Source organism: Salmo salar, chromosome 04, assembly GCF_965601325.2.
Source record: "Salmo salar chromosome 04, fSalSal1, whole genome shotgun sequence".
Taxonomy (NCBI): Eukaryota; Metazoa; Chordata; class Actinopteri; order Salmoniformes; family Salmonidae; genus Salmo; species Salmo salar.
The window spans coordinates 64,504,586-64,520,415 of record NC_138294.1 but is presented as its reverse complement, the minus strand read 5'-3'; the positions used below and the strand labels follow the sequence as shown (position 1 = coordinate 64,520,415).

The 15,830-nt window shown below is 42.2% G+C and overlaps 1 protein-coding gene across 1 annotated transcript in view; it reads right to left on the bottom strand.

Moving 5' to 3' along the window:
* Positions 1-14,855, bottom strand: part of LOC106603485 (G protein-coupled receptor kinase 6) — a 43,244-nt gene extending 28,389 nt beyond the window's left edge. The window contains exons 1-2 of the mRNA XM_014197245.3: positions 14,134-14,855; positions 4,815-4,910 (exon numbers count right to left, since the gene is read on the bottom strand). Coding sequence (XP_014052720.1) covers positions 4,815-4,910; positions 14,134-14,185 — 148 coding nt within the window. The 5' untranslated portion in view covers positions 14,186-14,855. The remainder of the gene's footprint in view (positions 1-4,814; positions 4,911-14,133) is intronic.
* Positions 14,856-15,830: the final 975 nt, after the last annotated feature.

Genomic DNA, 15,830 nt, shown 5'->3' with positions numbered 1-15,830 from the left:
GAAAAATCTGCCATCCTGCACCTGGGCAAGGCAGTTAACTCCCAACAACTACTGTTCCCTGGGCACTGATGATGTTGATTAAGGCAGCCCCCTCACCTCTCTGATTCAGAGAGGAAACATTTTGGGTTGAATGCAGTCAGTTGTGTACCTGACTAAGCATCCCCCTTCCCAGATCTACAGTTGACAAACTTCAATCTCAGCCTCTAGTTATTGTTTTGTGGGACTTTTCCACCTCTTACAGTGCCTTCAGAAAGTATTCATACCCCTTGACCCCTTGGAATATTTGTATCCTGTACAGACTTTTCACTCTGTCAATTAGGTTAATATTGTGGAGTAACTACAATGATGTTGATCCATCCTCAGTTTTCTCCTATCACAGCCATTAAACTATTTCAAATCAAATCAAATGTATTTATATAGCCCTTCGTACATCAGCTGATATCTCAAAGTGCTGTACAGAAACCCAGCCTAAAACCCCAAACAGCAAGCAATGCAGGTGTAGAAGCACAGTGGCTAGGAAAAACTCCCTAGAAAGGCCAAAACCTAGGAAGAAACCTAGAGAGTAACCAGGCTATGAGGGGTGGCCAGTCCTCTTCTGGCTGTGCCGGGTGGAGATTATAACAGCACATGGCCTAGATGTTCAAATGTTCATCAATGACAAGCATTGTCAAATAATAATAATCATAGTAGTTGTCGAGGGTGCAACAAGTCAGTAACACAAGAGTAAGTGTCAGTTGGCTTTTTCATAGCCGATCTTTGAGAGCATGTAACTGTTTTAAAGTCACCATTGGCCTCATGGTTTGCTTCCTCTCTATCAACTGAGTTAGGAAGGACGCCTGTATCGTTGTAGTGACTGGGTGTATTGATATGCCATCCAAAGTGTAATTAAGAACTTCACCATGCTCAAAGGGATATTCAATTCTTTCTTTTTTACCCATCTACCAATAGTGATCATTGCTAGCCAATCATTTTCAAGTTTTGCCATAGATTTTCAAGCAGATTTAAGTCAAAACTGTAACTCGGCCACTTGGGAACATTAACTGTCTTCTTGGTAAGCAACTCCAGTGTACAGTTGGCCTTGTTTTAGGCCGTGTTTTAGGTTATTGTACTGCTGAAAGGTGAATTCATCTCACAGTGTCTGGTGGAAAGCAGACTGAACCAGGTTTTCGTCTAGGATTTTGCCTCTGCTAAGCTCCATTTTTGTTAATTTTGTAACCTGAAAACTCCCCAGTCCTTAATGATTAGAAGCATACCCATAACATGATCCAGCCACCACTGTTCTTAAAAATATGGAGACTCAGTAATGGTACTCAGTAATGTGTTGTATTGGATTTTTCCCAAAGACAAAACCTTTTATTCAGGACAAAAATGTAATTGCTTTGCCACATTTTTTTGCAGTATTACTTTAGTGCCTTGTTGCAAACAAGATGCATGTTTTGGAATATTTTTTTTAATGTACAGGCTTCCTTCTTTTCACTCTGTCAACTAGGTTAGTATTGTGGAGTAACTACAATGTTGTTGATCCATCCTTAATATTCTCCTATCACAGCCATTAAACTCTGTAACTGTCTTTAAGTCACCATTGGTTCCTCTCCGGCAACTGAGTTAGGAAGGACGCCTGTATCTTTGTAGTGACTGGATGTATCCAAAGTGTAATCAATAATTTCACCATGCTCAAAGGGATATTCACTGTCTGCTTTTTTTCCTTATTTTCTTAACCTATATACCAATAGGGGCCCTTCTTTGCGAGGCATTGGTAAACCTCTGTGGTCTTTGTGGTTGAATCTGTGTTTTAAATTCACTGCTCGACTGAGGGACCTTACAATTATCTGTATGTGTGGGGTACAGAGATGAAGTAGTCATTCAAAAATCATGCTAAACACTATTATTGCACACAGAGTCCATGCACCTTATTATGTGAGTTGTTTTTACTCCTGAATTTATCTAGGCTTGCAGTAACAATCCATTTTAAATTCAGGCTATAACACAACAAAATGTGAAAAAGTCAATGGGTGTGAATACTTTCTGAAGGCACTGTATTTGAGTGTGGAGTGCAGCTTTTCCCTCTTGTGTTTGGGACTTTTACTATGAATTTACACTGAACAAAAATATAAACACAACATGTAAAGTGTTGATCCCATGTTTCATGAGCTGAAATTAAAGATCCCAGAAATTTTCCAAACACGAAAAAAAGTTGTGCACCAATTTGTTAACATCCCTGTTAGCGAGCATTTCTCCATTGGCAATATAATCCATCCACCTGACAGGTGTGGCAAGAAGCTGATTAAACAGCATGGTCATTACACAGGTGCACCTTGCGCTTGGGACAATAAAATAATAAAAAGGCCACTCTAAAATGTTCAGTGTTGTCACACAACACAATGCAACAGATGTCTCAAGTTGAGGGAGCGTGCAATTTTGTATTTGTATTTATTAGGGGTCCCCATTAGCTGCTGCCAAAGCATAAAACATCACACATAAAACAAAAGATAAAACAGTACATCATTTAAAATCAAATCTTATTTGTCACATGCACAGAATACAACAGCTGTATACCTAACAGTGAAATGCTTACTTACAAGCCCTTAACCAACAATGCTTTAAGAAGTTAAGAAAATAAATAAAAATAGATAAGTAAAAACTAGAAAATAAAAGTAACAAATAAGTAAGCAGCAGCAGTAAAATAACAAGCGAGGCTATATACAGGGGGTACCAGTACAGAGTCAATGTGCAGGGGCACCGGTTAGTCGAGGTACATATTACCTCAATTAATATGTACATGTAGGTAGAGTTAAAGTGACTATGCATAGATTATAAACAGAGTAGCAGCAGCGTAAAACAGGGGTCTGGGTAGCCCTTTGATTAGCTGTTCAGTAGAAGCTGTTAAGGACATCGACTTGGCGCTCCGGTACCGCTTGCCGTGTGGTAGCAGAGAGAACAGTCTATGACTAGGGTGGCTGGAGTCTTTGACAATTTTTAGGGCCTTCCTCTGACACCGCCTGATATATAGAGGTCCTGGATGGAGGCCGAGCAGTTGCCATACCAGGCAGTGATGCAACCAGTCAGGATGGTCTCGATGGTGCAGCTGTAGAACCTTTTGAGGATCTGAGGACACATGCCAAATCAATTCAGTCTCCTGAGGGGGAATAGGCTTTGTCGTGCCCTCTTCACGACTGTCTTAGTGTGTTCGGAACATGATAGTTTGTTGGTGATGTGGACACTAACGAACTTGAAGCTCTCAACCTGTTCCACTACAGCCCTGTCGCTGACAATGGGGGCGTGCTCGGTCCTCCTTTTCCTGTAGTCCACAATCATCTCCTTTGTCTTGATCACGTTGAGGGAGAGGTTGTTGTACTGGCACCACATGACCAGGTCTCTGACCTCCTCCCTATAGGCTGTCTCATCGTTTTCGGTGATCAGGCTTACCACTGTTGTGTCATCGGCAAACTTGATGGTGTTGGAGTCGTGCCTGGCCATGCAGTCATGAGTGAACAGGGAGTACAGGAGGGGACTGAGCATGCACACCTGAGGGGCCCCTGTGTTAAGGATCAGTGTGGCGGATGTATTGTTCCCTACCCTTACCACCTGGGGGCGGCCCGTCAGGAAGTCCACATCTATAATGCAAAATAATACAAAAGGGCCTGTAGGACCTGCCTTGTTGATAGTGTTGTTAAGAAGGCAGAGCAGTGATTTACTATGGACATACTTCTCCCCATCTTAACTACTGTTAAATCAATATGTTTTGACCATGACCGTTTACAATCCAGGGTTACTCCAAACAGTTTAGTCACCTCAACTTGCTCAATTTCCACATTCATTACAAGATTTAGTTGAGGTTTAGTGAATTATTTGTCCCAAATACCAATGCGTTTAGTTTTTGAAACATTTAGGACTAACTTATTCCTTTCCACCCATTCAGAAACTAACTTCAGGTCTTTGTTAAGTGTTGCAGTCACTTCAGTTGCATGCTGACTGCAGGAATGTCCACCAGAGCTGTTGCATTTCTTTACCATAAGCCGCCTCCAACATCTTTTTAGAGAACTTGGCAGTATGTCCAAGAGGCCTCACAACCGCAGACCACATGTATGGCGTTGTTTGGGCGAGTGGTTTTCTGATGTCAACGCTGTGAACAGTGAGTCCCATGGTGGCGGCAGGGTTATGGTATGGGCAGGCATAAACTACAGACAAGGAACAAAATTGCATTTTATCGATGGCAATTTGTATGCACAGAGATACCGTGACGAGATCCTGAGGCCCATTGTGGTGCCTTTCATTCGCCGCTATCACCTCTTGTTTTAGAATGATAATGCACAGCCCCATGTCGCAAGGATTTGTACACAATTTCTAGAAGCTGAAAATGTCCCAGTTCGTCCATGGCCTGCACACTCACCAGACATGTCACCCACTGAGCAAGTTTGGGATGCTCTCGATTGGTGTGTATGACAGCTGGTTCCAGTTCCCGCCAATATCCAGCAACTTCGCACAACCATTGAAGAGTGGGACAACATTCCACATGTCACAATCAACAGCCTGATCAACTCTATGCGAAGGAGATGTGTTGGCTGCATGAGGCAAATGGTGGTCACACAAGATACTGACCGGTTTTCTGATCCATGCCCCTTCCTTTTTTAAGATGCATATCTGTATTCCCAGTCATGTGAAATCCATAGATTAGGGCCTAATGAATTTATTTCAATTGACTGATTTCCTTATATGAACTGTAACTCAGTAAAATCGTTGCATGTTGCGTTTATATTTTTGTTCAGTATATCTATCAATGGGCTAGCAAGTAGAGGAGAGGAGAGGAAGCGTACCTGTAGTTTGCCGGAGCTCCTCACACAGGCTGATGTGGGGAAACTGAAGCATCTGTTTCCATTTCTTGCTTTTTCCTTTTCTGTTTCCACCACCTCCTGCAAAAGAACAGTGGTTGATTAATCAAACAAAGGAAAAATATAACACATGGGAAAACACTAAGTAGCCTTGAGCGGCCCATAAAAATACATACAGCCCCTAAAAACAAACAAAAAGTGCTGTTGTAGATTCGTCAAGATAAAGCAGAGGGTCAGGGTCATTAATATAATGGCTGTCCTGGAGTGTGTGTCAAGAAGACAGAGAGGTTATTAATTTGTAGACATAGAAAAAGCAAAGTTACTGTATTTTAGTCTACCTCTTTAATTCAAATAAAATTGTATTGGTCGTGTACACATATTATGCAGATGTGATCGTGGGTTTAGAGAAATGCTTCTGTTCCTAGCTCCAACAATGCAGTAACATCTAACAATACACGCAAATCCAAAGAATTTAAAGAAAGGAACTAAGAAATATAGAAATATTAGAACGAGCAATGTCAGAGTCCAGAATATAAATATATATGTATATGATGATGTGCATAGACATTATGGACAATATATTAATATAAAAGTTGTGTACTGCAGTAGTTATAGGATGAGCCTTGACTAGAATACAATATACAATATACATACGAAGTGTATAAAACAGTATGTAAACATTATTAAAATGACCAGTGTTCAATGATTATGTACATAGGGCAGCAATCACTAAGGTGCAGGGTTGAGTAACCGGGTGGTAGCCGGCTTGTAACAGTGACTAAAGTTCAGGGCAGGGTACTGAGCAGAGGCTGGCTAGTGGTGACTATTTAACAGTCTGATGGCCTGGAGATAGACGCTGTTTTTCAGTGTCTCGGTTCCAACTTTGATACACCTATACTGTCTCCGCTTTCTAGATGGCAGCAGGATGAACAGGCTGTGGCTTGGGTGGCTGAGGTCTTTGATTATCTTTTTGGCCTTCCTGTGACACTGTGTGCTGTAGATGTCCTGGAGGGTTTGTGAGGGCCTTAGAGGCCAAGCCTCCTGAGGTTGAAGAGGCACTGTTGTGCCTTTTTCACCACACTTTCCGTGTGGATGGACCATTTCAGGTTGTCAGTGATGTGCACGCCGAAGAATTTGAAGATTTTCACCTTCTCCACTGCGTGTGGATGGGGGCGTGCTGTTTCGTCGTTGTTGGTAATCAGGCCTACCATTGTTGTGTCATCTGCAAACTTGATTACTGAGTTGGAGACGTGTGTGGCAACACAGTATTGGGTGAACAGGGAGTAGAGGAGGGGGCTGAGCACGTACCCTTGGGCCTCAGGATCTCATCATGGTATTTCTGTGCATTCAAATTGCCACCGATAAAATGCAATTGTGTTTGTTGTCTATAGCTTATGCCTGCCCATACAGTGAGGGAAAAAAGTATTTGATCCCCTGCTGATTTTGTATGTTTGCCCACTGACAAAGAAATGATCAGTCTATAATTTTAATGGTAGGTTTATATGAACAGTGAGAGACAGAATAACAACAAAAAAATCCAGAAAAACGCATGTCAAAAATGTTATAAAATGATTTGCATTTTAATGTGGGAAATAAGTATTTGACCCCTCTGCAAAACATGACTTAGTACTTGGTGGCAAACTCTTGTTGGCAATCACAGAGGTAAGACATTTCTTGTAGTTGGCCACCAGGTTTGCACACATCTCAGGAGGGATTTTGTCCCACTCCTCTTTGCAGATCTTCTCCAAGTCATTAAGGTTTCGAGGCTGACGTTTGGCAACTCGAACCTTCAGCTCCCTCCACTTATTTTCTATGGGATTAAGGTCTGGAGACTGGCTAGGCCACTCCAGGACCTTAATGTGCTTCTTCTTGAGCCACTCCTTTGTTGCCTTGGCCGTGTGTTTTGGGTCATTGTCATGCTGGAATACCCATCCACGACCCATTTTCAATGCCCTGGCTGAGGGAAGGAGGTTCTCACCCAAGATTTGACGGTACATGGCCCGTCCATCGTCCCTTTGATGGGGTGAAGTTGTCCTGTCCCCTTAGCAGAAAAACACCCCCAAAGCATAATGTCTCCACCTCCATGTTTGACGGTGGGGATGGTGTTCTTGGGGTCATAGGAAGCATTCCACCTTCTCCAAACACGGCGAGTTGAGTTGATGCCAAAGAGCTCCATTTTGGTCTCATCTGACCACAACACTTTCACCCAGTTGTCCTCTGAATCATTCAGATGTTTATTGGCAAACTTCAGACGGGCATGTATATGTGCTTTCTTGAGCAGGGGGACCTTGCGGGCACTGCAGGATTTCAGTCCTTCACAGCGTAGTGTGTTACAAATTGTTTTCTTGTTGACTATGGTCCCAGCTGCCTTGAGATCATTGACAAGATCCTCCCGTGTAGTTCTGAGCTGATTCCTCACCGTTCTCATGATCATTGCAACTCCACGAGGTGAGATCTTGCATGGAGCCCCAGGCCGAGGGAGATTGACAGTTCTTTTGTGTTTCTTCCATTTGCAAATAATCGCACCAACTGTTGTCACCTTCTCACCAAGCTGCTTGGCGATGGACTTGTAGCCCATTCCAGCCTTGAGTAGGTCAACAATCTTGTCCCTGACATCCTTGGAGAGCTCTCTGGTCTTGGCCATGGTGGAGAGTTTGGAATCTGATTGATTGCTTCTGTGGACAGGTGTCTTTTATACAGGTAACGAGCTGAGATTAGGAGCACTCCCTTTAAGAGTGTGCTCCTAATCTCAGCTCATTACCTGTATAAAAGACACCTGGGAGCCAGAAATCTTTCTGATTGAGAGGGGGTCAAATACTTATTTCCCTCATTAAAATGCTAATCAATTTATAACATTTTTGACATGCGTTTTTCTAGATTTTTTGTTGTTATTCTGTCTCTCACTGTTCAAATAAACCTACCATTAACATTATAGACTGATCATTTCTTTGTCAGTGGGCAAACGTACAATATCAGCAGAGGATCAAATACTTTTTTCCCCTCACTATACACTCACTGTACACTCTGTAGTGCCTTGCGGTCGGAGATCGAGCAATTGCCGTACCAGGCAGTGACGCAACCAGTCAGGATGCTCTCGATGATGCAGCTGTAGAACCTTTTGAGGATCTCAGGACACATGCCAAATCTTTTTAGTTTCCTGAGGTGGAAGAGGCTTAGTCGTGCCCTCTTCACGACTGTCTTGGTGTGTTTGGACCATTCTAGTTTGTTGGTGATGTGGACACCAAGGAACTTGAAGCTCTCAACCTGCTCCACTACAGCCCCGTCGATGAGAATGGGGGTGTGCTCGGCCCTCCTTTTCCTGTAGTCCACAATATTCTCCTTAGTCTTGGTTACGTTGAGAGACAGGTTGTTATTCTGACCTCCTCCATATAGGCTGTCTCGTTGTTGTGTCTGTTGTGTCATCTGCAAACTTAATGATGGTGTTGGAGTCATGCCTGGCCATGCAGTTGTGGGTGAACAGGGAGTACAGCAGGGGACTGAGCACGCACCCCTGGGGGGCTCCAGTGTTGAGGATCAGTGTGGCAGAAGTGATGCTACCTGCCCTCACCACCTTGGGGCAGCCCGTCAGGAAGTCCAGGATCCAGTTGCAGAGGGAGTCCCAGGATCCTTAGCTTAGTGATGAGCTTTGAGGGTACTATGGTGTTGAACGCTGAGCTGTAGTCAATGAATAGCATTCTCACATAAGTGTTCCTTTTGTCCAGGTGGGAAAGGGCAGTGTGGAGTGCAGTAGAGATTGCATCATCTGTGGATCTGTTTGGGCGGTATGCAAATTGGAGTGGGTCTAGGGTTTCTGGGATAATGGTGTTGATGTGAGCCATTACCAGCCTTTCAAAGCACTTCATGGCTACGGACATGAGTGCTACGGGTCTGTAGTCATTTAGGCAGATTGCCTTTGTGTTCTTGGGCACAAGGACTATGGTGGTCTGCTTGAAACATGTTGATATTACAGACTCAAATCAGGGACATGTTGAAAATGTCAGTAAAGACACCTGCCAGTTGGTCAGCACATGCCCGGAGCACACGTCCTGGTAATCTGTCTGGCCCCGCAGCCTTGTGTATGTTGACCTGTTTAAAGGTCTTACTCACGTCGGCTAAGGAGAGTGTGATCACACAGTCGTCCGGAACAGCTGATGCTCTCATGCATGCCTCAGTGTTGCTTGCCTTGAAGCGAGCATAGAAGTGATTTAGCTCATCTGGTAGGCTCGTGTCACTGGGCAGCTTGTGGCTTTGCTTCCCTTCGTAGTCTGTAATAGTTTGCAAGCCCTACCACATAAGACGAGCATCGGAGCCGGCGTAGTATGATTCAATCTTAGCCCTGTATTGACGCTTTGCCTGTTTGATGGTTCGTCGCAGGGCATAGCAGGATTTCTTGTAAGCAAACGGGTTAGAGTCCCGCACCTTGAAAGCGGCAGCTCTACCCTTTAGCTCAGTGCGAATGTTGCCTGTAATCCATGGCTTCTGGTTGGGGTATGTACGTACAGTCACCGTGGGGACGACGTCCTCGATGCACTTATTGATGAAGCCAGTGACTGATGTGGTGTACTTCTCAATGCCATCGGAAGAATCCCGGAACATGTTCCAGTCTGTGATAGCAAAACAGTCCTGTAGTTTAGCATCTGCTTCATCTGACCACTTTTTTTATAGACGAGTCACTGGTGCTTCCTGCTTTAATTTTTGCTTGTAAGCAGGAATCAGGAGGATAGAGTTGTGGTCGGATTTACCAAATAGAGGGCGAGGGAGAGCTCTGTGTGTGGAGTACAGGTGTGATCTAGAATTTTTTTCCCTCTGGTTGCAAATTTAACATGTTGATAGAAATTTGGTAGAACTGATTTAAGTTTCATTGCATTAAAGCCTCCGGCCACTAGGAGCGCCGCCTCTGGGTGAGTGGTTTGCTTATTATCCGGTTTGCTTAATTCCTTATACAGCTGACTGAGTGTGTTCTTAGTGCCAGCATCTGTCTGTGTTGGTAAATAAACAGCCACGAAAAGTATAGCTGAAAACTCTCTAGACAAGTAGTGTGGCCTGCATTCTATCACAATATTCTCTACTTCAGGCGAGCAAGAAGTCTAGAGACTTCCTTAGATTTCGTGCCCCAGCTGTTGTTTACAAATATGCACAGACCCCCCCCCCCCCCCAGAGTTTGTTGTTCTATCTTGCCGGTGCAGTGTATATCCAGCTATCTGAATATCCATGTTGTCATTCAGCCACAATTCCTTGAAACATAGGATATTACAGTTTTTGATGTCCCGTTGGTAGGATATTCGTGATTGTACCTCGTCTAATTTATTGTCCAATGATTGCATGTTGGCGAGTAATATTGACGGTAACGGCAGCTTTCCCACTCGCCTTCTGCGGGTCCTAACGAGGCTTCCCGCTCTGTGTCCCCTGTACCTGCGTTTCTTCCTCTTGCAAATAACGGGGATGTTGGCCCTGTCGGGTGTTTGGAGAATGTCCTGTGCCTCTTGCTTGTTGAAGAAAAAAATCTTTGTCTAATCCGAGGTGAGTGATCGCTGTCCTGATATCCAGAAGCTCTTTTTGTGCCGTAAGATACGGTTGCAGAAACATTAAGTACAAAATAAGTTACAAATAACACGAAAAAACCCCGCATAATAGCACAATTGGTTGGGCACCCGTAAAACTGCTGCCATTTCTTCCGTCGCCATTTTAATAATAGTGGCCATCGAAGGGGAGCATTTGCCCACTGAAGTCAGTTATGACGCCGAAATGCAGTCAGGTCAAGACCCTGGTGAGGACTATGAGCATGCAGATGAACTTCCCTGAGATGATTTATGACAGTGTAAACCCACAGTTTCATCAGCTGTCCGGGTGGCTGGTCTCAGACGATCCCGCAGGTGAAGAAGCCGATGTGGAGGTCCTGGGCTGGCATGGTTACACGCGGTCTGCGGTTGTGAGGGCAGTTGGACGTACTGCCAAATTCTCTAAAATAACATTGGAGGCGGCATATGGTAGCAAAATTAACATTCAATTCTCTGGCAACAGCTCTGGTGGACATTCCTGCAGTAAGCATGCCAATTGCACACTCCCTCAAAACTTGGGACATCTGTGGCATTGTGTTATGTGACAAAACTGTACATTTTAAAGTGGCCTTTTATTGTCCCCAGCACAAGGTCCATCTGTGTAATGATCATGCGGTTTAATCAGCATCTTCATATGCCACACCTGTCAGATGAATGGATTATCTTGGTAAAGGAGAAATTCTCACTGACAGTGATATAAACAAATTTGTGCACAACATCTTAGAGAAATAAGCTTTTTGTGTGTATGGAACATTTCTGGGATCTTTTATGTCAGCTCATGAAACATGGGGCCAACACCTTACATGTTGCATTTATATTTTTGTTCAGTATAGTTAACAAACAAATTGGCTAGCAGAATAGGCCTAGGCCTGCTACCTATGCTGTAAAGTTGCCCATCTTGGTTGGGTGGTGAAACCAACTCTATAAGTGGCATGTGCATGAACTGGATGCCATGCCCAGTAACATTTGCTATTCAAATAGTGGTTGGAAGTGAACATATTGACAGTATGTCTGGCTAACAATGTTTTATCACAATGGGAAGTGGACAAGATGCAAATGAGACGCTGAGCACATTGTTTATGCCTGGCAAAGAGATGTACAAGTATGACAAATGACCAATGAGAGATATATATCATATATCTCTCATTGGTCATTTGTCATACTTGTACATAGAACTTGTACTAGAAAACGAACTTGTGTTGAAGCCCCTGTGCCTCAATCTTGACAATTCCACACTATTGTAAAAAATACTTTGGAAGCTATAGAACATCATTTATTAATGTCTAGATTTGTTTTTGCCACATGTATTCCATTACAAACACCTTTAATGCATACTATTAAATTATATTATGTGAGCTAAACATAAAAATAAAAAATATATATAAAAACATATTCCTGAAAGTATAATTTTACTAATGTTACTGTCCCTAATACAACAAGAAAATAATTAAATACATATAATTTTGTCTTTGAAACATCGAATTCCATTCATTCCTATGGAGGACTGCTTCTACTGGGGAGTACCAATATGACCGACACGTGGCTTAAAAGCTTCTCAAATGACAAATATATAGCATCAGCAATCCAGGGTTTATATACTGTACATCACTGCAAATGACAGTGTACAGTCTGTTATCACTAACTTAGTATTGTTCGATGGAGACATACTCACTGGTGTTGAAAGAATGAGATTACATCCTGCATTAGTGCAAATACAAAGATAGACAAACCATATGGAAATCATAGCGCAAATCAGAGAAAGAGACAGCCTCTTATTCTTTCACTCTGCCACTGTTTTCCATCTTGAACTGTTGTTTGTGAGAGAAAGTATTAATGCATTATTACTATTTGATAATAACAGAATTACAGTGTTATTACCACCACCAACAAGAGTGGAAACAAATTAGAGGTGCTTCTACTAGAACACCGCATTGGGTTGAAGCAGATACAATAATACTGATTTGCAGTAATAAGTAGACTATTATTCTGTGGATTTGATCGTACCACTTCACCTGGCTACCGAGTAGGGTTTAGTCTCTCAGAGATATTATTTGATAATTTACAATTAATTGGTTCCTTTTTCACATTTTCCTGCAAAGCACACCCTCTTTTGTGCCTGATAAATGTAATAAGACTGGCACTCTGAAGAGATTTTAAGTTGAACTTAGGGTTGACATGTCCTACATCCAAATATAATAACACTTCACAGTGGTATTTAATGTGGATTTCAATGGCAAACAATGTGACCAGAGAGAGGCGACGCGAAAACAGAAGTCTGTGAATTGTCTATGGCAGATTCAATACTTCTCCTCTATCAAACAAACAGAGGCACTACACTGAGACTAGATAGAGAGTACAGTATTGATCCTAGCAGAGATGACAATACCATTTTGAACACTGTGTTTTGCTGTAGGCTACCTCTGACATACAGTACAATTGTTTTGGTTAGTTTTCCATTACAACGCATTTCACAAATAAACATCTGATTGGTTGATTGGAAATATACATATTTACAGATCAGTATGATGTTATTTGATGATGATACCGATGTTCCCTCTGGGAAAAATAAAAGTTGTTCTAAACTATTCTCTTTTACTGTATATATCCAAAATATGCCATGTGACTGATATGGCCAGAGAGGGGTTCATCAGACTGGGGTCAACCACCCTGTGAATGGAATGAGTCTGTAAACAGTTTGGAGGAAAAACATTCCTAAGTTTTAAAACAAGACCTTTGTTCATTGTGTTAGCACTAATTGATTTAGTATGAAAGAGGTATAACAAATAGATAGATCAAATGTCTTACTTTTGTCCCACATGATAGGCAACTTTTACTGTAGTTAGTTCATTACTGTCATTGCTTCCAATGTATCTGATAGTAGGACCACTATCAGATAATCTGTGACTGGGGGATAAAATGATATATACCGTGTTGCCATTTGTGTTTCAGATGGATACATTATAGGTCTACAGCAATTAGAAAACAATATATCCGGCTTGTTACATTATCTGCAACAGCTAGATACACCAGCTAGAGTCTATAGCGCTGCTTACTCAGTGATCATCTTCATGTTGTTATTTCACAACTTGACATAGGCCTAATATTGACACCCTACCAACACCACTACAATCCGCTAACATGGAGCGCACTGACATACGCTCATTGCCAACTAAAGGTCCACAAATGAATGTCTACTGGCGTTAATTTTGTCTGTGTGTAGCTAGCTCTTCATTGCAAATTGAATGCGGAATTCTATTCAATATGCTGTTTCAACAACGACAGAAGGATGCTGTAGTATAGAAAGCCGTAAAATCTAATGTCACGCAATTTGATTGACAGTCGCATCTTTTCTGTAGCCTACCAATGTCCAAGGTTAAGCTCGGGTAAATATTATGTATTTAGAGAGCATATGGGATGTTAATATAGTTATCTTAACGCTTCAGAGGCTTTGCAAATAATAAAGAGGTGCAGCAATCATTCAGCTCCTATCTCTATGGCCTGCGCTTCCTGGGGGAAACCCCAGGTTCTGAGCTAGTTCTGGCGGTGAAGAGAGAGAATATATATATGTCATTCATCAGACGCTTTTATCCAAACACGACTTACAATAAAACCTGCTGTCGTTTATGTACGGGTGGTGATAGGAATCGAACCCACTACCCTAGCGTTGCAAGCGTCATGCTCTATCAACTGAGCTACGAAGGAGCTGTCAAGCTTGTCATCCGTCCCTGCGCTCCGACATCTCTTACCTTCTCTTGCTTTCAACAGGACGGTGTTGGCCACGATATTCTCGAGCTCCATGTTTTCCTGGGTTGCAGGCACCACAGGCCCAATCTCGTCGCCGGGTTGGCAGTAGTATGTCCTCCCCCACCCCCCCACCCCCAAGGCAGAATATTTTAACCCTGATGTCTCTCCGTACCGTCGTTCGCTCCCGCTCTCCGCCCCGATGGTTGAGCTGCGTCGATTCTAACCCCACCCGCACGTCAACTATTGATGTATTCTGACATCGCAGGATAGTTTTAGTTTTGTCTTCATCATAACCACGCCCCTTTAACACAAATATGGATCAACATTAATATTCACATTCAATTAGTTATTCAAAATGATGACCTAATTTGGCTCTGTTCAGGTAAAAGAGCCGGTATATTTGGTTCCCAAACGGTTCGTCGTTCAAAATGCTTAAAAATCTCCAATGTAAAGACCAAAATGTAGGCTGCCATTATGACCGATCGTGAAATCCGCGTTCAAATACATTTTTACCTGGCCAAATTATTAGATGGCCTGCAAAACAAATATGGTTATTCTTTTACGCAATGAAAAAACATCAGCGTGGACCAGATTGACGTGCTCTCCCCACTTTTTATTTGTACTGCAGTGACGATTCATATGAGGCATTATACGGGTCTATAGCCCGATTGTAAAATGTAATATTAAACTATCAAGTGATAACTCAATGTCGCAGTGGAGCGACTATTGGAAGACTCGAACTGCTCAAGCAACGATAACCGGAAGTGACGACAGCTAAGGGGAGTGGTCGATTGTAAATGCAAACTTCATTTCAAAGTTCTTTGGGAGATTCTTGTGGAGTTCAACTTCATCTGGAAAAATCGTACACATTATATTAGGAAATCTGTTATTATGAACTCATATGAATATGGTGATCTCAATTTTTTTTATTTCCTACTTTGAATAATACTTTTAAGATAAATTGGGCTAAACATTTTTTATAGAATCCAACTTCAATTTGGAATTTCCTCCCTTATTATATCTTCTCCCGTTTTCGTGGCCTCAATGTTATGTTACTCTGTAACTATAACATTGATAAGATTCCTGCAAAATTATCTGCTTTTCATAGACAAGTATTCATAGCGTGGTCGTTAATATATAAACATAATTTTTCCCCGCATAGGTATTTCATTTGGAACAATAAGGACATTTTGTATAGAAACAAGTCTTTATTTTTTAAGAACTGGTTGAATAATCATATCCTGCTGGTGAGTCAACTTTTTAATGTAGAAGGACTGTTACTCAATTATGAGGATTTTTTTTAATCTCGTTACAATATCACTGTAACACCTAGAGAGTTCGCCATAGGCTTTGATGCTATTCCATCTGGAACTCTCATGTTATTTAGAGGTGTAGCCAGACCTTACCTTCTTGACCTACCCTCGCTTGATCCAGTTGACTCTCCAATAGGGAAAATATGTTTCTCTTTGGTCCCTCAGAACAACAGATCTATACGTGCTTTATTTCAAAGGGATATTGTATCCATTCCTTATGTCACAAGTTACTGGAATACATGGGTCACTAAATCTGTTGGGGAAAAAGTCTGGTTATTACCACACAAATACTTGCTTGTTAACAAGGTCAAAGAGGTCTCTTTCAGAATGATCCATAAGTATTTCCCTGCGAATCATTACCTGAAGAAAAAATACATGAACATTGA